At 44.8% G+C, this 21,499-nt stretch overlaps 1 protein-coding gene across 1 annotated transcript in view; it reads right to left on the bottom strand.

Annotated features, from left to right (window-relative positions):
* Nucleotides 1-2,736: 2,736 nt before the first annotated feature.
* LOC106579994 (uncharacterized) overlaps nucleotides 2,737-21,499 on the bottom strand; it is a 72,549-nt gene continuing 53,786 nt past the window's right edge. The window contains exons 3-4 of the mRNA XM_014160507.3: nucleotides 13,114-13,244; nucleotides 2,737-12,773 (exon numbers count right to left, since the gene is read on the bottom strand). Of these exons, the coding sequence (XP_014015982.1) occupies nucleotides 8,525-12,773; nucleotides 13,114-13,244 (4,380 nt within the window). The 3' untranslated portion in view covers nucleotides 2,737-8,524. The remainder of the gene's footprint in view (nucleotides 12,774-13,113; nucleotides 13,245-21,499) is intronic.

The raw sequence follows: 21,499 nt of genomic DNA, 5'->3' as shown, positions 1-21,499 counted from the left end.
CATCCTGGAAATTTAGAGTGATGGATTCTCTGTAAGTGGTGTGATTAGAGACAGATAATAGATGAATGGATACACACATCCTGAGTTATCACATATTATACACTGATGGTTTCCTGAATAGCTGAGATTTCAATGTGTGGTCACTGTCGGTCAGCACAAGGGATGTGTGTGCGTAAAGCTGAGTTTACGCAGGCATCCCAATTCTGGTATTTTTTCCACAAATTTATCTTTTGACCAATCACATCAGATCTTTTCACGTCAGATATTTTTCAGAGCTGATCTGATTGGTCAAATGACCAATTAGTGTAAAAATATCAGAATTGGGCTGCCTGTAAACACAGCCTTACACACACACACACACTGTGTAACAGCTGAGAGTATGAATTGAAAGTGTTGATAAACAAACATTCTAATACACTGGCCCTTTTTATAGGATCGCTGTAGAGAGGGGTGTGTGTATTTTTATCATTGTGGGCGGTGTGTGTGTGTGTGTGTGTGGGGTGTGTGTGTGTGTGTGTGTGGGGGGGGTCCTGAAAGGTTCTGAAGCCTCCATCTGTCTGTCAAAACATCAGTGGAAAGTTTTTAATTAAAACGAAGTATTCTGTTTTCCCTCTCTACAGTACAACAGAGTCAGTAGAAAGGAGGCGAACTCACTCTCTACTTAGCAGAAACTCACTAACTCTCACTAACTCTCATTAAATTTCTCAAAATGGAACGCCATTCATTAATGATCTCACTATTCTGTCAACTCTACTTCTAACACCGCCTGCTTTGCTCTGTCTCTCTCTCTCTCTCTCTCTCTCGTTCTCTCACTCTCTCTCTGTCCTATCTCTCTCTCTCTTTCTGTGTGGTGTGTGTGTGTGAAAGAGCATTGTGATTGTAGTGTTTGTCTGTGTATACATGAGCGCTGTTATCTTTAGTAGATACAGCTGTGCTTCAGAGATAACATAACCAGCCAATTAGCCATGCTGTCTTAGAGCTACACCTCACATCTGACTGCTGTACTCTGTAGTTACAAACAGTGGTGTGTGTGTGTGTGTGTGTGTGTGTGTGTGTGTGTGTGTGTGTGTGTGTGTGTGTGTGTGTGTGTGTGTGTGTGTGTGTGTGTGTGTGTGTGTGTGTGTGTGTGTGTGTGGTGTGTGTGTGTGACACCTCCCTTGTTTTCATAAATCATTAGGCCACCGAAAAAGCCTATTCCTGGTCGTAAATCACCACACACACACACACAGGGTTTTGATTTGAGTGATAATGATTTAATCAGTCACTGACAGACAACAGGAAATGCTGTGACATCATGATTAATAATGGCCCTTTCCCCTCATCCTGGGGTGTGTGTGTGGTTTGTGTATGTGTGTGTGTTAGCGTGTGTGTGTTTTTGTTGTTACAGAGTGTCATACTGGTGAGGTTCTTTCTCTCTCAGCAGTACACCTCCTACATCACTCCATCACATGCTATTGCTCACCCTCAGAGAAGTCCGACTGAATGTTAACTTCAGTGAGCTTTGGGTTCAGCATCGCTGCTTCACTTCAATAATAACCATTGTGTGTGTGTCTGATAGATGATAGGGGAAGATTGATGGCTGACTGGTGTAGCTTGATTTTGAAACATCCACTAATTATCAGTGCCTTCAATTTGAGTGTCTGTGTTTAAGATGAGAGGTTTGACGCTGTAACGGGTGCTAATTATTGCTGCTCTGGATTTCACTCAATCTGTTTGATCTGCTGTCCTGTGGAGACGGATCGAGGGCATGCGTGCACTGGCGCGCGCACACACACAGACACACACACACACACACGCAATTAGGGGTCATAAGGAGGAGAGAGGAGGCTTGAGCTCTAATTACTGAGACTCTTGTATTCTGCTTGGTTCCCCATCCTTACACCACAGGGATGTGTGTGTGTGTGTGTGTGTTTGTGTGTGATTTTGCATTCTGCAGCAATACGCCATCCCATCTGGTTTGAGCTTAGTGGGACTATCATTTGTTTTTCAACAGGAAAATTACCCAAAACACACCTCCAGACTGTGTAAGGGCTATTTGACCAAAATGGAGAGTGATGGAGTTACTGCATCAGATAACCTGGCCTCCACAATCACCCGACCTTAACCTAATTGAGATGGTTTGGGATGAGTTGGACCACAGAGTAAAGGAAAAGCAGCCAACAAGTGCTCAGCATTTGTGGGAACTCCTTCAAGACTGTTGAATTGAAAAAGCATTACAGGTGAAGCTGGTTGAGAGAATGCCAAGAATGTGCAAAGCTGTCATCAAGGCAAAGGGTGGCTACTTTGAAGAATCCAAAATATAAAATATATTTTCAGTTGTTTAACACTTTTTGGGTTACTACATGATTCCATATGTGTTATTTAAAAGTTTGATTGTCTTCGCTATTATTCTACAATGTAGAAAATTGTAAAAATAAAGAAAAACCCTTGAGTAGGTGTGTCCAAACTTTTGACTGGTACTGTAGGTGTGTGTATCACCCCTAGCAGGAGTCTCCTAATCTCACAGAGGCCAAATCAATCAAATCTCTAAAAGCACTCTGGGTAATCTACTCAATATACGCCATCTGGACCTGAACTGAGATAGTGTGTGTATATGTATGAGCGTTGCACATGTGTGTGTAAATGTTTGTGTGTGCCCATGCGTGCATGTTTGTGTGTGGTTGTGTGTGAGAGCAGACATTGAGCCCCAAAAAACTAAGAGCATAGCATGTGAAATAAGCAGACAGAGAAATTGAGTTTCTGTAAAGTCATTTTATTGTCCCATGGTTGTATAATGCAGTCAGTCTTTGTCTCTCTACCCCTCAGCAGGGCAGATATATTTACATGACATTGTACACCAGATATATGGAAACATGTTATTACATTTTCCTGCATTCCATTTTATGTGTGTGTGTGTTGTCCCAGGGATGATAGTCTTTATGTTTAAGTTACAATATTTCCAGCTTTTAATGTGATTGATGCCTTTTTGTACAAATGCTTAACTAACCTGTACGAAATGGAGATGGCCCTTACTTTTTCTTGATCTCTATCTCTCTTTCTCTCCCTCTATTTCTCACCTTTCGTTCTCTCACTATATCCCTCAAGCGCTCTCTCTCTCCCTTACACTTTCTCTTCCTTCTCTCTCGCTCTGCTCTTTCTCTCAATTCAATTCACTTCAATTCAAAGGGGATATACGGTCATGGGAAACGCATGTTTATATTGCCAAAGCAAGTGAAAAACAATAAACAAAAGTGATATAAGCAATCAGAAATTAATAGTTAACATTACAAACACAAACGTTTCAAAAGGATAAAGACATCTCAAATGTTATATTATTAAAATAGTTGTAGTATGAATGGCAAGGGAAAATAAACAGATATAGGTTGTATTTACAAAGGTGTTTGTGCTACACTGGTTGCCCTTTTCTTGTGGCAATAGGTCACAAATATGGCTGCTGTGATTGCACACTGCGGTATTTTGACAAATAAGGGAGTTTGTCAATATTTGATTGGTTTTCAAATTCTTTCTTGGTCTGTGTGAACTGAAGGAAATATGGCCCTTTCCCCTCAGGAGGTTAGGAAGTGCATCTTAGTTTCCACCTTGTTTTGTTGACAGTGGGCACATAGCCTTTCTTCTCTCTCTCTGCCTATGGCGGCCTCTCTCAGTAGCAAGGCTCATGGAGTCTGTAAATAGGCAAAGCTTTTCTTAGGTTTGGGTCAGTCACCGTGGCACTGGTGTACTGGATACCCCCACAGCCCAATGAGGGCCCATGCGCCTGTCTGACATTGGTCTATTTGTATTTTATTTAATAAATCATTTTCAAAGTAACCCTCCAAAAGGTCATTCATAAACCTTTTTAATTTACATATGTACTAGGAAGCTAAGTATTTGTTTATTGGGCTTCAATAATGTGACTGATCAAAGTCCCTCAGGCCTTGAAAAAAATGAAACTGATTGAAATTAAGGGGATATTGGTGAGCAAATACCTGGTCAGAACTACGACGGCGCCAGTGCCATGAGTGGAGCTTACTTAGGTGTTCAAAAGTGCATGTCAGACCGAGAGTCTAACTCTTCTTAATTCTTCATGAGTTTTAGTTTAGAAAACGATCTCTTCACAGACAGACAGTTACAGGGATGGTTATAAACCGCTTGATTTCCGTAGCAACATCAGGGAAACTGGGAAGAATGAAGTGGTGCTTCAAATATAGCAGTTCTGCAACATCTTTAATTGAGCCTATCGCATTCTCCTTAATTGTAGGCCTAGGAAGCGCTGGGACATGTTGTCTGTATACTGGACAGCCAGTAAATTGGCAGATGCAAACATATATCTTTAGTGGATAACAGTTCTTGCGTTCTTGATTTTGTTCATACTGGTGAACTGTCATTTGAGTTGTGGTTGCAATATTAACAGTCCCTTATCTCTGGTATATCATGCTATGCACCATTCAAGACTAAGTTTAAATTGTGTGCAGCGCAATGGACAAATAATGCACAATGTCGCAGAAAAATCTGTATGGGTTGTCAATAGTCAGTATAGAAAACAGTCGGGCCTGTAACCTGGACCTACAGGCTGTGCTAAACATTTGCACACAAAAATGCAAGCAGACGCAGCCGCATACTGTAGCAACTACAGGCCTCTACATAGAAAAAAAGAAATTGGTTTTACACAACTTTCTATCTAAGCTGGGAGAGAGCCCGAGGAATGGCTCATGTCATGCACGTTCAGGTAGGATATACAGGACAGTTGCGAACTCCGACCTTTGGGGGGTCCAGAGAAACTGCATTATGCCAGTGCACAGTCCTCAGGTATTCTGCCACTGTATATTCTCTTTTTAGGGCAAGGTAGCATTCCACTTTGCTCAGTTTTTTTGGTTAATTACTTCCAATGTGTCATATAGTTTTCTCATGATTTGGTTGGGTCTAATTGTGTTGCTGTCCTGGGGCTCTGTGGGGTCTGTTATTGTTTGTGAACAATGTCCCAGAACAAGCTGGCTGAGGGGACTCTTCTCTAGGTTAATCTCTTTGGAGGTGATGGCTCTGTTATGGAAGGTTTAGGTGTTGCTTCCTTTTAGGTGGTTGTACAACATAACGTCTCTTTTCTGGATTTTGATCATTAGCGGATATCGTCCTAATTCTGCTCTGGATGCATTAGTTTGGGTTTTATGTTCTACACAGATATTTTTTTTCTTCAGAATTAAGCAAGCAGAGTCTCAATTTGATTTGGTGTGTGTCCCATTTTGTAACTTTTTGGGTTGGTGAGTAGACCTCAGACCTCACAACCATAGAGGGCAATTGGTTCTATAACTGGTTCCAGTATGTTTAGCTTTTGATGGCATAGAAGGTCCTTCTTGGCTTGTCTCAGATCATTCACAGCATTGTGGAAGGTACCTGTGGTGCTGATGTTTAGGCTGAGGTAGGTATAGTTCTTTGTGTGCCCGAGGGCAATGGTGTCTAGATAGAATTTGAATTTGTTGGACACCATTATTTTTGTCTTACTGAGATTCACTGTCAAGGCCCAGGTCTGACAGAATCTGTGCAGAATATCTAGGTGCTGCTGTAGGCAGGCCTTGGTTGGGGACAGAAGCACCAGATCATCGCAAACAGTAGACGTTTGCCTTCAGAGTATAGTAGGGTAAGGCCGGGTGCTACAGACTGATCTAGTGCCCTCGCCAATTCATTGATATATATGTTGAAGAAGGTGGGGCTCAAGCTGCATCCCAGTCTCACCCCATGGACCTGAGGAAAGAAATCTGTGTTTTTTGCCAATTTTAACTGCACACTTGTTGTTTGTGTACATTCATTTTATAATGTTGTATATTTTCCCCCCCAACACCGCTTTTCATCAATTTATATAGCAGACCCTCATGCCAAATTAAGTCAAAAGCTTGTTTTGAAATCAACAAAGCATGAGAAGACTGCTTTTGTTTTGTTTGTTTGTCAGTTTGGGTGTGCAGTTTACGTGGTCTGTCGTACAGTCATTTTGTAAAAAGTCAATTTGACATTTACCCAGGACATTGTTTTCACTAAGGAAATGTAGGAGTCTGCTGTTGATGATGCTGCAGTGGATTTTCCAGAGGTTGCTGTTGAGGCATATCCCATGGTAGTTTTTGGGGTCGGATTTGTCTTCACTTTTGTGGATTAGGGTGATCAGGCCTTGGTTCCAAATTTTGGAGAAGGTGCCAGAGCTGACGTCTGTATATTTGATTATTTTGTTAAGGATATTGTCAACCCCACAGGCCTTTTGAGGGTTTGTATTTTGTCCTGTAGTTCATTCAATGTAATTGGAGAATCCAGTGGGTTCTGGTTGTCTTTAATAGTTGATTCAATATTTGTGATTTATCATGCATACGTTTTTGCTCTTTGTTTTTTGTTAGCACATTCTAAGCATGTATATCTAGAACCTAAAAGGGTTCTTTGGCTGTCCCCATAGGAGAACCCTTTGAATAACTATTTTTGGTTCCAGGTAGAACCCTTTTCAATTCCATGTAGAACCCTTTCAACAGAGGGTTCTACATGAAACCCAAAAAGATTTTACCTGGAACAATAAAGGGTTCTCCTACGGAACCCTTTTTTTCTAAGAGTGTATGACCAAAACGATTGGATAAGTGGTTTATCCATACATCTCCATTTTGGATAGATAGCTCTTTGTGTTGATTCCAGAAGTGGTTTGATTCTATGTATTCTTCAATTACATTGAGCTGATTTCTGATGTGCTGTCCCTTCTTTTGCCTTAGTGTATTTATGTAGTGATTTAATATTTCACCATAGTGAAGACGTAGGCTCAGGTTTTTTGGGTCTCTGTTTTTGAACGGATAGGTTTCTACATTTCTTTCTTAGGTTTTTGCATTCTTCATCAAACCATTTGTCATTGTTGTTAATTTTCTTAGGTTGTCTGCTTGGAATTGTTTTATTTGATAGGGAAGCTGAAAGGTCAAATATTCAGTTTAGGCTTTCTACTACAGGTTTACACCTTCACTATTGCAGTGAAATGTTTTGTCCAGGAAGTTGTCTAAGAGGGATTACATTTTTGTTTGCCAATTGTTTTTTGGTAGGTTTCTACACTACTTTCCTTCAATCTATAACATTCCTTAATAGCATGCAGTTTGTTCGGCTTTGACGCCTCATGTTGAGTTTTGCTCTGTTCAAGCAACTGTAATTTTGCTGTGATCTGATAGGGGTGTCAGTGGGCTGACTGCGAACGCTCTGAGAGACTCTGGGTTGAGTTCGGTGATAAAGTGGTCTACAGTACTACTGCCAAGGGATGAGTTTTAAGTGTATCTACTGAAGGAGTCCCCTCAAAACCTACCAGACCCAGCGTGCGATAGAGTTGCAGGATTTGTGACCCGTTTTTGTTGGTTGTTTTGTCAAAGTTGTGTCTGGGGGGGCATATTGGGGAGGGAATGCTGTCACCTCCAGGTAGGTGTTTGTCCCCCTGTGTGCTGAGAGTGTCAGGTCCTTGACTGGTTCTGGCGTTTAGGTCGCCACAGACTAGAATATGAAAAGGGTTGATCTCCCCATCTAGGATGGAGAAGCTGTTGTCATTAAAGTATGGGGATTCTAGTGGAGGTATACAAGTAGCACACAGGAGAACATTTTTCTCTGTTATTTCAAACCAGATGTAAAATGCTCCTGTTTTGATTAATTCAATAGAGTGGGCTAGGTCTGATTTACACCAAATTAGCATACCCCCTGAGTCTCTTCCCTTTTTCACTCCTGGTAGTTTGGTGGATGGGACTAACAGCTCTCTGTAACCTAGAGGGCAACCAGTGGGTCTGTCTCCTCTATACCATGCTTCTTGTAGGATGACAATGTCTGTATTTCTGATGTCTTTGGTGAAGTCTGGGTTCCTGCTCTTTAGGCCAAAGGCAGATGACCTCAGACCTTGGATATTCTAGCATGATATAGTAAAAGCTTTGTGTTCCATAGTGTCCAGTGTTGTGCTTGGGGCTGAATGGGCCTTGGGCGGGTGTAGGAGTGGGGGTTGGGCCTATTGCTCTGCTCACAGCCTGAGCGTCTGTCTGTCTGTCGCTCTCTCTCAGGTGTTACGGTACTTCAAAAGAAAGCCAGTGTGCCTAACGTTCAGAGAGGAAGAAAGAGATGAGAGAAAGCCAGCTAGTCTTAGCAGGTGCACGGTTTCCCTTGATTCATACTTAAATGGGGATCAAAAGGAGCTTCTCTCTCGCGCACACAGTCACTGTCGAAGGAAAACCTAATCTCCAACTTTTCAGGATTTAAATGTGTTCTTTTTTATTAACAAACATACAATTATGAAACTTCAGAAGCTATTTTGAGTACATTGAGGGGAGTTAATGCTTCCAATACATGTATAAACATGAAAATGGGCAAAAATGGAGTTAAAAGGTTTTCATCAGACAGCGACGAAATGCACACACATGCTCACACACGCATGCACTCATACAAAAACACATGCACACATACACACACAAATTAAGAAAATTCTGTGGATTGTTATACTGTATGGGACATAATTGTCCAGGAGTTGCTAACATGGCATTGTATTACTATGTGATGTCATCAGAGAGCATCATAATGCTTTCTGTTGAAACCTCAATGACCAAAGTCTTTCTGGATACGGTGGTCTCGGCGGTGGCAGTGTGAGGGGGGAGAGAGTGGTGAGGGGAGAGGGGTGGATGGCAGAGGGAGGGAGGAGATGTAGAGGAGGATGGGAGAGTAGGATGGAGGGAAAGATAGAAGAGATAGAGAATGGATGGGGGAGAGGGGGGTGTAGGAGGGTCAGGTGATGAGGTGGTGAGGTGTGGGAGGCGAGAGAGGAAGAGGTAGAGGAGGGTGACGAGAGTGCCATACTAAAAGATGTGTGTTGTAGAATGAAAGGATGAAGGGTGAGTGGAGGAGGGTGGGGTATGGGGACAGGGGGATGAGGAGGGGGGAGGCTGGGGGTAGAGTGTGTCTGTAAGAGCTGTGTTTGTACGGGGTGTGCGTCTAGCTTTAGAGAGGTATTTAGGGAAGTGGCGTGTGTGTTTTTCTCTTGAGTCTGTGCCACATGTGTACGTGTGTGTGTGGGGTGTGTGTATGGCTCTGGGGAGGGGGTATGGTGTGTGTGTGCCAGTGTGTGTGTCTCTGTCCCCTGTAGCAGTCTCTGCATGTGCTCTCGTGCCTGCTCCTGCAGACAGCGATACTTGCCCATCTCCTCAGCGCTGAAACTGATTGGCTGTTGAGCCAGAGGAGGGGAGGGGCCTTGTGACCACTGACCGCTGTGAGGTAAAGTTAGGGCAGGATATGAGGTCACAGCAGGATGTGATGTCAGGGAAGGACAGGATGAGTCCTCTCCAGTTTTCTCAAGGCTCTGAGGCGAGAGGGGTTGAGGGCACGGTCGACCACTTTGAACCGCTCCATTCTTCATACTCTCCTTCCCTTGGTTGTGGTCCTGGTCCTGTGTCTGGACGTGGTCTTGATTGTGGTCCTGTTTCTCTGTTTGGTCAGGGCCCTCCCTCTCTCTTTCTGCCCCTCGTCTCTTAGTTCCTCTCCTGATCGCTGGTAGTTTCCCGATAAGTGGCAGGTGCAGAGTTCTGCTGGGGTTCCCCTCTCTGGGCTTTGGGGGGGCTTTAGGCTCTCTGTCTGAGAGACATGTAGGCTGTGCTGTGGGGTTGGGGCTCCTGTCCTGTGGATGGGTGGTATCAGTGCTGGACAGAGGTCTAGGAGGAGTAGGTTTGAGGCTGGGGGCTTGGTGTTTCTCCTTTGTGGGTGAGGGAGATGGTGCTCGCCTGGGCACCCCTGTTGTTTTTCTCCCAGTCAAGATGAGTCTTGAGCGGGTACTAACACTACTCCACCCCCCACTCAGGTCTGACACACTGGTGCTGCTGCTACAGGAGCCAGGGCTGGGCCGTCGGGGCAGCCAGTCAGGGCTAGAATCAGGCCAGGAGCTGGTGCTGGAGATGGGGCATCTGGTAACCTGCACACTGGGGACAGACTGGGAGCCAGGACTGGGGCTGTGTCTATGGTCAGGGCATCTGGTAACCCAGTCCCAGCTAAAACGATCAGGGCTGGGGCTAGGTTGTGATCCCTTCTCCCACCTGCTCCAGCTTTTTCTACCTTCAGTGGACCTCTGTCTCTCCCAGTTGTCATCCCAGCTGTATCTGTCCTCCCTGCAGTATGTCCTCCTATCCTCCCAACTGTCACTGCTGCCCCAGGTACATCTGTCTGGGCTTGAGTTCCCTGGTCCCCTGTCCCAGACCTCTCCAGGACTAGACCTCCATCCCCTGTCCCCCTCCAGAGTCCTGTGACTGGGGGCCAAGAGATACCCATGCCAGCCCCCTCCACTGACTTCTCCAGGGTTGGATCCCTTGCTTACCAAACCATGCCTCCTACTTCCCCTATCCCTGTTCCCTCTCTCCCTACCACCCCTCTCCCTGCTCCCTCTTTCCCACCAGCCTCTACTCCCGCCATCCCAGCTCTCCCTCCTCCCACTCTCTGTTCTCTCCCACTCCTCACTCTCTGACCACTTTCTATTCATGTATTTCCTGTTTCTGTGGATGTATTTACTCTTCCTCACTGGGCTACAGGAAATGTTGCTACCAGGGATGTTGTCATGACGACTGTAGACTGGTTTGTCCCCGCTGCAACTGTGGAGACCATATGCCACTGGGAGGTTGTGAGCCTTTCCCCAGGGCGACCCGGAAGTAGAACACAGAGAGGAGTCTGAACACCAGTTGAAAGGCCATCCCTCCCTTTCTCCTCTCTCTACCTCTCCATCTCTCTCTCTGACTATCTCTCTATACAGCTGAGATTCTGAGCTGTAATACTCCGTCCTCTCTCTGACTCTTTGTGCTGTGTTGAACAGGGAGGCAGAGTTATAGATATAGTGATGTTGGTCTCTACTGTGACTCCTGTGAAGCCTCTGTCTGTCAGAGCAGGGCACAGACTCAGAGTCACACTCCCCCACCAGGCACAGAGTCCCACCCCTCCTCCTCTTACCCCTCCTCCTCTTCCCCCCTGCCTTTCTTCTCCTCTTTCCGCCCGTCTCTCCCTCCCGCTCTATTTCCCTGTCTCCTTCTCCCCCTCTGTCTCCGTCACATCTCCTCTTTCCGCCCCACCAGGTGGAAACAGAGGTTATGACGCTCCTAAGACGCTGCCGCTCTCCCTCACACTTGTTTGAAGTCCCATTATACCTTTCCCCTTTCCTCCTCTTCTTCTTTGTGCTGTCGTTTACATTTCGGCATGACATATCTGTCAGAGTGCTTACTGAACCGCCCACGGAGTGTGTGCGCGAGCTGGCAGCGTGCGTACACACACATCTAACCTCGCTTGCACACACACACACGGCGGCACGGGGCTGGATGACAGCCTCTAATTTAGGCCTGGGGGTTCTGATGGCTCGTTCTCTCTCCTGTCTCACATGTCCTCCTAATCTGCCTTCCTGGGGATTGTGGGGGTTTGTGTGAGTGTTGTCACCACAAAGGGGGTCACCGTTCCCGAAGAGGGGGTGGTGCCATCTGAACCCAGATTCACCTCCACTCTCTGGCACTGTTGCTTCTGCCTGGAAGGCTGCTGTCACTCCATGTGCTTCTGTCTTCTCTACAACGTGACAGGATGATGAGGATCTCTCATCTGTCCCGCCTGTCTCTGTATATAGATCTGTATAGGATTCTACATTTTCTGTGTCCTGAGGAGGAGGCTGGGAGCTAGAGAACATGAGGGAGTCGGACTCTGTGTGTTTCTCTGTCTCCTGCTGGCTTGCTGAGTGGTTACAGTGTGACTTGGTTTGACAGTGGTTGTGTTCAGGGTTAAAGTGTAGTGGGTTGGTGTGGGGTTGCCAGTGTGTGGGCTTGCAGCTGTAGGAGAGGTGAGGTTTGGCTGTGGTAAACTGCAGCAGTTTTACTGGCCATCGCAGATGGGTGGATCCGTCTCTGGTAACCACATGGAGATAAGAAGACATAGGAGTCTGATTCACCTCATGGCCCTGTTGTCTGTGCTCTGTACTCCTGTTCCTCTCCTCCCTTTCTTCCCCCTCCTCTCTCTCTTCCCTCTCATCTGCTGTCCCGTGTTCAGGGCTCTGGTCTGTTTCTCTCAGTCTGGCGTTCCGGGTAGGACAGCCTGAGTCATGGCTAGCAGAGAACCTGTCTCTCTCCTCCCCTCCTCTCTTCTCTCTTCTCTCCTCCCCCTCTTCCCTGCCTGAGGGTTCTGTCTTGTTTCCGGGGTGAAGGCTGTTGGTTGGTTGCCCTAGTAACAGGTTGTCTGGGTGACACAGGCGTAGCTCATCTCCTCCCCTTCCCTTCTTCATCTGCCCTCTTCCTCCACTCCCCTCCTCCTCTTGCTGGTCTGAGAAGACAGAGGCAGATGGCTCTAGCCTTGGGCCCCTCCTGGAGAAACAGAAGGAGACCCCCACCCTTCCTCTGCCTCTGCCCCACGGAAAGGCAGGGTCCTGGGGAGAGCTGTTCAGGCGAGGCTGGGGATCCTCCAGTGAAGGTCCACATCTGGAATGCAAGGCTGGGGGTGGGGAGGCTTGGATGGGCCCTCCAGAGAAGATGGGTATGTTGGTAGGGTCCTCTGGCTGCTGGGGCTGGGAGTTGGAGAGAGGCTTGGTCTGGAGCTGGGGGGAGTCCTCTACCTGGAGGCTGAGAGGGATGGTCTGGGGCTGGGTTAGAGGTAGGGTAACAGCGGGTCGCTGGGAGTTCCCTGTGGTTTGGATTAACCCTGTTTGGGTCAAGGGGACATGGTGGTCCCCTGGTCTGTTGTCTCTCTCTCCACAGTGTCTCTCTGAATGCTGGATCTCAGCTCTCACTGTCCCTCGGAACCTAACAACCTGGCCTGGTACCCTGGTGCAAAGGAGAGGAGAGGTGGAGACGAGAGGATAGCAGAGCAGAGAACAGAATAAATATACAATTAGTGAAAATGTCAAACACTGTCCATATTATGCAGTTTACTGTGAGTGTTCATGTTATATTAACCTGTGTTTACAGTATCTAGGCCAGCTCTTACATCCATCACTCTGAGGACCAGAAAGACTGACAGAGTGTGTGCAAGTGAGCGTATGTGGACAGTATGTGTGTATCAGAGATTTCCTTGCAGTGCAGGTCTCCACCCACCCACCCACCCACCCACCCACCGACCCACCCACCCACCCACCCACCCACCCACACACACACTCTCTCTTACCTGTGTGTCTGTTGTCGTAGCAGTGCTAGTTGGTGCAGGCGTCTCAGAGCTCTCTCCTGCTTGCGGTCGTCCTTCCACGACTTAGACGCAACGTTCCGAGCAAACTCCCTCTGCTTCAACTCCTTTAGTCTCTACAGGGAGGAGAGGGTCAGTGTGTGTGTGTGTGTGTGTGTGTGTGTGTGTGTGTGTGTGTGTGTGTGTGTGTTGTGTGGAAACTCTATTTCAGCTCCCTCTATCTGTGGGAAGAACCATCTCTGAGTATGAATTGTGTATCAATCAAACGCGTTGTTTCTACATCCTCTGCATGTTGTTTCTACATCCTCTGCCATAGAAACTGTATGACAGGCAGAATGGTGATGATTGAGTACTGACAGTGTTATAAGCCTAATGATGATGAGTGTTGCAGTCTGTCAGATTGTCATCTCTCAGCAGGCTGCAGTGTATCAACCCTTCAATCATCAGCCTAAATGCCAGCAACCATCTGTCACATTAATATGGACTTCATCATAAGAGGATCATTTAGGAAACTTACTTCATTACGCAAATCTCAGTGATAATCCTGCTTATTGAAATTTTACATTGAAAACATTGACTGAAGTATGATGTTGTTACTGATAGAAACTACAGACCACGGATAGGATAAATAAAGCATAGACAGCACTACAGGAACTGCATTGGAAGGCCCTAAAATCCCTCTAACTTAGAATCATCTAGAACTGCCCTGGAACTCCTGTCTAACTCCCTAGAACCCTCTAGAACTGAACCTGGAACTCACCTCTAACTCCGTAGAACTCTCTAGAACTGAACCTGGAACTCCTAAGATCACAGCAAGCACCATCTCTGTATCATCAGCACTGAGAAACAGATCACTGCACTGTGTGTGTGGGTCTCCTCTCCATCGGTCTGCTCCTTCAGGTGTGCCAGCTCTTTCAGGGAAATAGTGATTCATGTCTCTTTCTCTCTTTCTCTGCCTTCCTTTGTTAATCATTTTTCATCCTGCCTTTATCTGCGCTTGGCAGGCAGAGGTATATATATATATGTGTGTGTGTGTGTGTGTGTGTGTGTGTGTGTGTGTGTGTGTGTGTGTGTGTGTGTGTGTGTGTGTGTGTGTGTGTGTGTCAGTCTTCAGGCTGTAGAGGGATGTAAGGTGTCTGACAATAGCTACTTCACTCTCCTCTATTCTATCAGCCTCTCTCTCCTCTCCTGTCTCCCCTCACTCTTTCCATATCTCCATATCTCCCTCCCTCTCTCTCTCCTTCCCTCTCTCTCTTTCTCTTGCTCTCTCTCGCTCTCATTAGTTGATCATATTTACACCTAACTTACTGTCTAGGAGCCTCCATTTGATCTAACAATAGATCTATAAATTTATCTAGCCACTATCTATCCCAACAGCTGATTATTTCCTGCATCTCTGTCTGACATGTCGTTCAGTCCCTCCTCTCTTCTATCTTTCTCTCTCTCTCCTTCCCTCCTTACTCCTTCTACCCCTCCTCTCCTCTCTTGCTATCATGAAATCACACACACAGTAAACCCTAAGGGCACATCTTGATACACTCAAATGAGCATGCATTTATTCATGCACACTCTCACCATCACACCTCCCGTGGCTGCTAATCAATGTCAGATAAATTAATCCTGCTAATCCAGGAACACACACACACACACGTTGACAGTTTTCAGGTTAATCTATAGTGAGCAGAACGCAAACGAGTGTTTCTATGTATTATCACTCACTACTTAACATCCCACTGTCAGCTCACTGTAGACGGCTTTGATGTGCTCTACTGCTGCGTGTGTGTGTGTGTGTGTGTGTGTGTGTGTGTGTGTGTGTGTGTGTGTGTGTGTGTGTGTGTGTGTGTGTGTGTGTGTGTGTGTGTGTGTGTGTGTGTGTGTGTGTGTACGTGTATTAATGTGTGCGTGCCTGCGTACGTGTGTGTGTAGGTAGCGTACAGTAGAGCTTTGAGTCTTTGATGCCAAATGCTGGTATGTGGGAAATATTAATCATATTCCTACTCAGATGCATACATAATACATAACTAACTCTCTATATGTGTGTGTGTGTGTGGACATGTTTAACTATACTTGTGGGGACCAGAACTCCCCACAAGAATAGTAAACAAACAAAAATTTGACCAACTGCGGACATTTTGTTAGTCCCCACAAGGTCAAATGCTATTTCTAGGCGGTTTAGAGTTGAGGTTAGAATTAGGGTTAGAATTAGGTTTTAGGTTATTGTTAGGAGCTAGGGTTAGTTTTAGGGTTAGGGTTAGGAGCTAGGGTTAGGTTTAGGGTTAAGGTCATGGTTAAGGTTAGGGAATATAGGATTTTGAATGGAACTTAATTTTTTCTCTCCACAAGGTTAGTTGTAGAAGAATGTGTGTGTGTGTGACAGGACTTATGTCAATCATAGAAGGAGCGGATCTGTCAGTGACTGGACCAACTGAGAGTAGAGGAGTGAAGAGGAGGGAATAGAAGAAACATTTTTATTTGTCACATGTGCCGAATACAACTTTACAGTGAAATGCTTAAGAGCCCTTCCCCAACAATGCATAGTTAAAAAGTAAGAAAAAATAGCAAAAAAGAAAAACAAATTAAATGTATTAAAACGTAAAGCTGATATGTCTTCAGTTAATAAGTATTCAACCCCTTTATTATGGCAAGCCTAAATAAGTTCAGGAGTAAAAATGTGCTTAACAACTCACATAATAACTTGCATGGACTATAGTGTTTAACATGATTTTTTAATGACTCACACATACAATTATCTGTAAGGTCCCTCAGTCGAGCACTGAATTTCAAATACAGATTCAACCACAAAGACCAGGGAGGTTTTCCAATGCCTCGCATCTATTGGTGAAGTTATTAATTACACTTTGGATGGTGTATCAATACACCCAGTCACTACAAAGTTGCAGGTGTCCTTCCTAACTCAGTTGCTGAAGGGGAAGGAAACCACTCAGGGATTTCACCATGAGGCCAATTGTGACTTTAAAACAGTTACAGAGTTTAATCTTCAGCGTCTCATCCCGTCAGCGGGATCAAAATCCAGCGAAAAATCATATCGCCAATTAGCATTAAAAAAAAAATCATAATTTCTTTTAAAAAAAATTATTATTATTTTTTATTTTTTATAGATACACCTCTCCTGAATCGACCCACGTCGTCCGATTTCAAAAAGGTTTTACAGGAAAAGCAAATCATTAGATTATGTTAGATGAGTCCATCGTAAAAAGCAGCTTCATAGCCATTTTCCGACCAACCACTTGCATCACATATAATCAAAAAACAGCTAAATGCAGCACTAACCTTTTACAAACTTCATCAGATGGCACCCCTAGGACATCATGTTATACAATGCATGCATTCTTTTGTTCAATAAAGTTCATATTTATATATAAAAACAGCATTTTACATCGGCGTCTGACGTTGACTAAATAATTTCCCCTCAAATGCGTCCCGGTAAACAATGCTACATTTCCCTAAATTACTATCCGATAACGATTTTTTTAATTTATATTGTCAATCTAACATTTATAGATGAATATCTCTTGAGAACACCTGTCATACCAGATTTTAAATTAACTTTACTGGGTAATCACACATTGCGATAAAAGGAGATGCGATACTCAGAAAATGAGCTAATATACAGAGCTCGGCGCCATCTTGGAAACAATCGCATGTCACATCTCATCTTGTATAATATTGTCAATAATCGCCTACCTTTAGTTGTCTTCATCAGAAAGCATCCCAGGTCCACAACAGATGTATTTTCGGTCAAAAAGTCCATACTTCACGTTCCATTAGCCTGCTGTTGGTAGCGCGTCCTATGGCTCTCTCCAAGCGCAGGGCTGAAGTTCCGGATAAAATGAGATTCTCCCGCCTGTAGGTTCGTTCAAACATGTCAAACGTTGTAAAACATTAATCTTCAGGGCCTGTAACACCAAGAGAGCCAATAAGATTCGAGGGGGATGATTTAATTGCCTTTAAAACCGTTTCCAAAGGTGGGGGTAGACATGGCCGCCGGCGTCATAATGGTGATGGCCCATCCCCTGTGACCAATTTCCAATGCGTGTCATTCACTGAGTTTCGACTGTATAAGGCTCAAACCACTGTGAAAAGACTGGCGACATCTAGTGGAAGCAATAGGAAGTGCTCACTGAACCATTGTTAACGGTGTGATTAATAGGGAAAGATGAGAAGTCGAGTCCACAATTCAGAATTCCACTTCCTGTTTCAATCGGTCTCGGGGTTTTGACTGCCATTTGAGTTCTGTTATACTCACAGACACCATTCAAACAGTTTTAGAAACTTTAGGGTGTTTTCTATCCATATATAATAAGTATATGCATGCCCTAGCTTCTGAGTTTGATTAGTAGGCCGTTGAAAATGGGAACGATTTTTTTTCAAAATGCGCTGTGGCGCCCCCTATCCTAGGGTATCCTCAAGAGGCTGTGAAAGCAGAAAACTGAGGATGGATCAACAACATTGTAGTTACTCCACAATACTAATCTAAATGACAGAGTGGGATGAAAGAAGCCAGTACAGAATAAAAATATTCCAAAACATGCATCCTGTTTGCAATAAGGCACTAAAGTAAAACTGCAAGAAATCTGGCAAAGAAATGAACTTTATGTCCTGAATACAAACCGTTATGTTTGGGGCAAATCCAACACAACACATTACTTTCCATATTTTTAATCATCATCTTATGTGGTGGCTGCATCATCTTATGAGTATAATTGTAGTCGTTAAGGACTGGGATGTTTTTTAGGATAAAAAATAAACAGAATGGAGCTAAGCACATGTAAAATCCTAGAGAAAAACCTGGTTCAGTCTGCTTTCCACAAGACACTTGGAGATTAATTCAGCTTTTAGCAGGACAATAACCTAAAACGTGAATCTACATTTGAGTTGCTTACCAGGAAGACAGTGAATGTGGCCGAGTTTTTACTTAAATCTGCTTGAAAATCTATAACAAGGCTTGAAAACTAATCTGACAGAGCTTGAAGAATTTTGAAAAGAATAATGGGCAAATATTGTACAATCCAGGTGTGTTAAGCTCTTAGAGACTTACCCAGAAAGACTCACAGCTGTAATAGCTGCTAAAGGTGATTCTAACATGCATTGACTCAGGGGTGTGAATACTTATGTAAATGAGATATTTGCAAACACTTCTAAAAACACGTTTTCACTTTGTCATATGGGGTATTATGTGTAGATGGGTGAGACAAAAAATATATTTAATACATTTTAAATTCAGGATGTAACATAACAACATGTGGCATAGGTCAAGGGGTATGAATACTTTCTGAAGGCACTGTAGGTAGAGGGAGAAGTGTCTAGGCAATCAGGATAGATAGTAGCAGCAGCAGCGTATGTGAAGAACGTGAAAAGAGTGTGAAAGTGTGTCTGTGTGAGTGTGTGTGTATGTGGCGTCAATATGCATGTGCTTATGTATGTGTGTGTTGGAGTGTCAGTGTAGTATTTGTGAGTGTGTGGGTAGAGTCAATTGAGTGTGCATAGAGCCGGTGCAAGGGAGTCAATGCAAATAGTCAGAGCAGCATGTTCAGCAGTCTTATGGCTAGAGGGTAGAAGCGGTTCAATAGCTTTTTGGTCCCAGACTTGGCACTCCAGTACCACTTGCCGTGCGGTAACAGAGAGAACAGTCTATGACTTGGGTGGCTGAATTCTTTGACAATTTGTATGGCCTTCCTCTGACACCGCCTGGTATAGAGGTCCTGGATGGCAGTGAGCTCGGCCCCAGTAATGTACTGGGTTGTACGCACTACCCTCTGTTGCACCTTACGGTCGGATGCCAAGCACTTGCCGACCCTCTCAATGATGCAGCTGTATAATTGTTTGAGGATTTGAGGGCCCATGCCAAATTTGTTCAGCCTCCTGAGGGAGAAGTGTCGTAGTTGTGCCCCCTTCACAACTGTATTGGTGTGTTTGGACCATGATAGGTCGTTAGTGTGGTGGACACAGAGGAACTTGAAGCTCTCGACCCGCTCCACTACAGCCCAGTCAATGTGAATGAGGGCGTGCTCGCCCCTCCATTTCTTGTAGTCCACAATCAGCTCATTTGTCTTGCTGACGTTGAGGGAGAGGTTGTTGTCTCGGCACCACACTGCCAGGTCTCTGACCTCCTCACTATAGGCTGCGTTATCGTCGACGGTGATCAGGCCTACCAGTGTTGTGCCGTCGGCAATCTTAATTATGGTGTTGGAGTTGTGAGCGGCCCCTGAGGGGCCCCGTGTTGAGGGTCAGCGTGGTGGATGCGTTGTTGCCTACCCTCACCACCTGGGGACGGCCCATCAGGAAGTCCAGGATCCAGTTGCAGAGGAAGGTGTTCAGTCCCAGGGTCTTTAGCTTAGTGATGAGCTTGAAGGCACTATGGTCTTGAACGCTGAACTGTAGTCAATGAACAGCATTCTCACGTATTCTTAGCTCATCTGGTAGGCTTGCGTCACTAGGCAGCTCATGGCTGGGTTTCTCTTTGCAAGCCCTGTCACACCCGATGAGCGTCAGAGCTAGTATAGTAGGATTTGATCTTAGTCCTGAATTGATGCTTTGCTTGTTTGATGGTTTGTCGGAGGGCGTAGCAGGGTTTCTCATACGCATCCGGATTAGTGTCCCGTTCCTTGAAAGCGGCAGCTCTAGCCTTTAGCTCAGTGCGGATGTTGCCTGTAATCCATGGCTTCTGGTTGGGATATTGATAGAATCATTTGTATGTTTAAGATAATGACTAAAGTATTCCACCCTGAAACTGTATAACTGTGTGAAATGTGTTATAATCATAAGAATATAATCTGATGATGTGTGTAGCTTGGTTAGAATTATAACTAGGGCATTGTATTCTTTTGTAGCTATGCAAGCAGGGTGCAACTGTGAGGCGAGATAACTATGTATGGGGATAGTGGAAAAAATACTGCCTGCCTAAGCAGGGAGTAGCCTATGATAAGAAACTTGTGTGTGTGTGTGTGTGTGTGTGTGTGTGTGTGTGTGTGTGTGTGTGTGTGTGTGTGTGTGTGTGTGTGTGTGTGTGTGTGTGTGTGTGTGTGTGTGTGTGTGTGTATAAAAAGACTTGCTCTGCACTGGGGGGCAGAGCGCTCTCTGAATAAAGGACCTGATCTATTGCAGACTGGGACTTTGTCTAATTCTTCATTAGCCAGAGCCTTACAAACTCTGGGAATTGGTCAAAGCTTGAGTGATAGTTGAGTTCAACCATTGAGATAGCAAATTTCTCGTGACAGATATGTACGAACGGTCACTGTGGGGTGATGTCATCGATGCACTTATTAATGAATCTGGTGACGAATGTGGTAAACTCCTTAATGCCATCGGATGAATGCCAGAACATATTCCAGTTAGTGCTAGTGAAACAGTCCTGTAGCTTAGCATCCGCTTCATCGGACCACTTCCGTATTGAGCTGGTACTTCCTGTTTGAATTTTAGCTTGTAAGCAGGAATCAGGAGGATATAGTTATGGTCCGATTTACTAAATGGAGGGTGAGCTTTGTATGTGGAGTAAAGGTAATCTAGAGTTTTTCCGCCTCTAGTTGCACAGGTAACATGTTGGTAGAAATAAGGTAAGACGGATTTAATTTTTCCTGCATTAAATTCACTGGCCACTAGGAGCGCCGCCTCTGGGTGAGAATTTTCTTGTTTGCTTATGGCCCTATTCAGCTCGTTGAGTGCGGTCTTAGTGCCAGAATTGGTTTGTGGTGGTAAATAGAGGGCTATGAAAATTATAGATGAAAACTCTCTTGGTAAATAGTATGGTCTACAGCTTATCATGAGATATTCTAACCAATGCGAGCAGAACCTCGAGACTTCCTTAATATTAGGGATCGCACACTAACTCTTGTTAACAAAGAGACCCCCCCAAGTTTATCCCACGCTGCCGTTCTGTCCTGCCGATGTTTAGAAAAAAACAGCTAGATTTATATTTTCCATGTCCTTGTTCATCCACAACTCAGAGAAACAAAGGATATTACAGTTATTCAGATCACGTTGATAAGATAGTTATAAACGGAGCTCCTCCAGTTTATTCTCCAGTGATTGCACATTCGAGGGAAGAGGCGGTTTACACACTCGCCGATGTAGTCTCATCATAAGAAATGATGGCGGAAATATTATGTACAAAAAAAGTTAAGATCAGCGCAAAAAAACACACAAAATAGCACAATTGGTCAGGATCCCGTAAAACAGCTCCTATTCCCTCCAGCACCATAGACCTGGAAAAAAGCACTAGAAAATAAGAGGTATGGAATGGAGAGGAAGAGTAATGACTGAAAGTACAGTGGTTCTTCCTTTAACCTCTATGGGCTAGGCGGGACGAATTCGTCCCACCTACGTAACAGCCAGTCTAATCCAGTTGCGCGAT

The sequence above is a fragment of the Salmo salar genome, chromosome 02 (genome assembly GCF_965601325.2).
Source record: "Salmo salar chromosome 02, fSalSal1, whole genome shotgun sequence".
NCBI classification, from domain to species: domain Eukaryota; kingdom Metazoa; phylum Chordata; class Actinopteri; order Salmoniformes; family Salmonidae; genus Salmo; species Salmo salar.
Note: the sequence above shows the minus strand (reverse complement) of the source record. Positions and strands in the feature narration are given on the sequence as shown.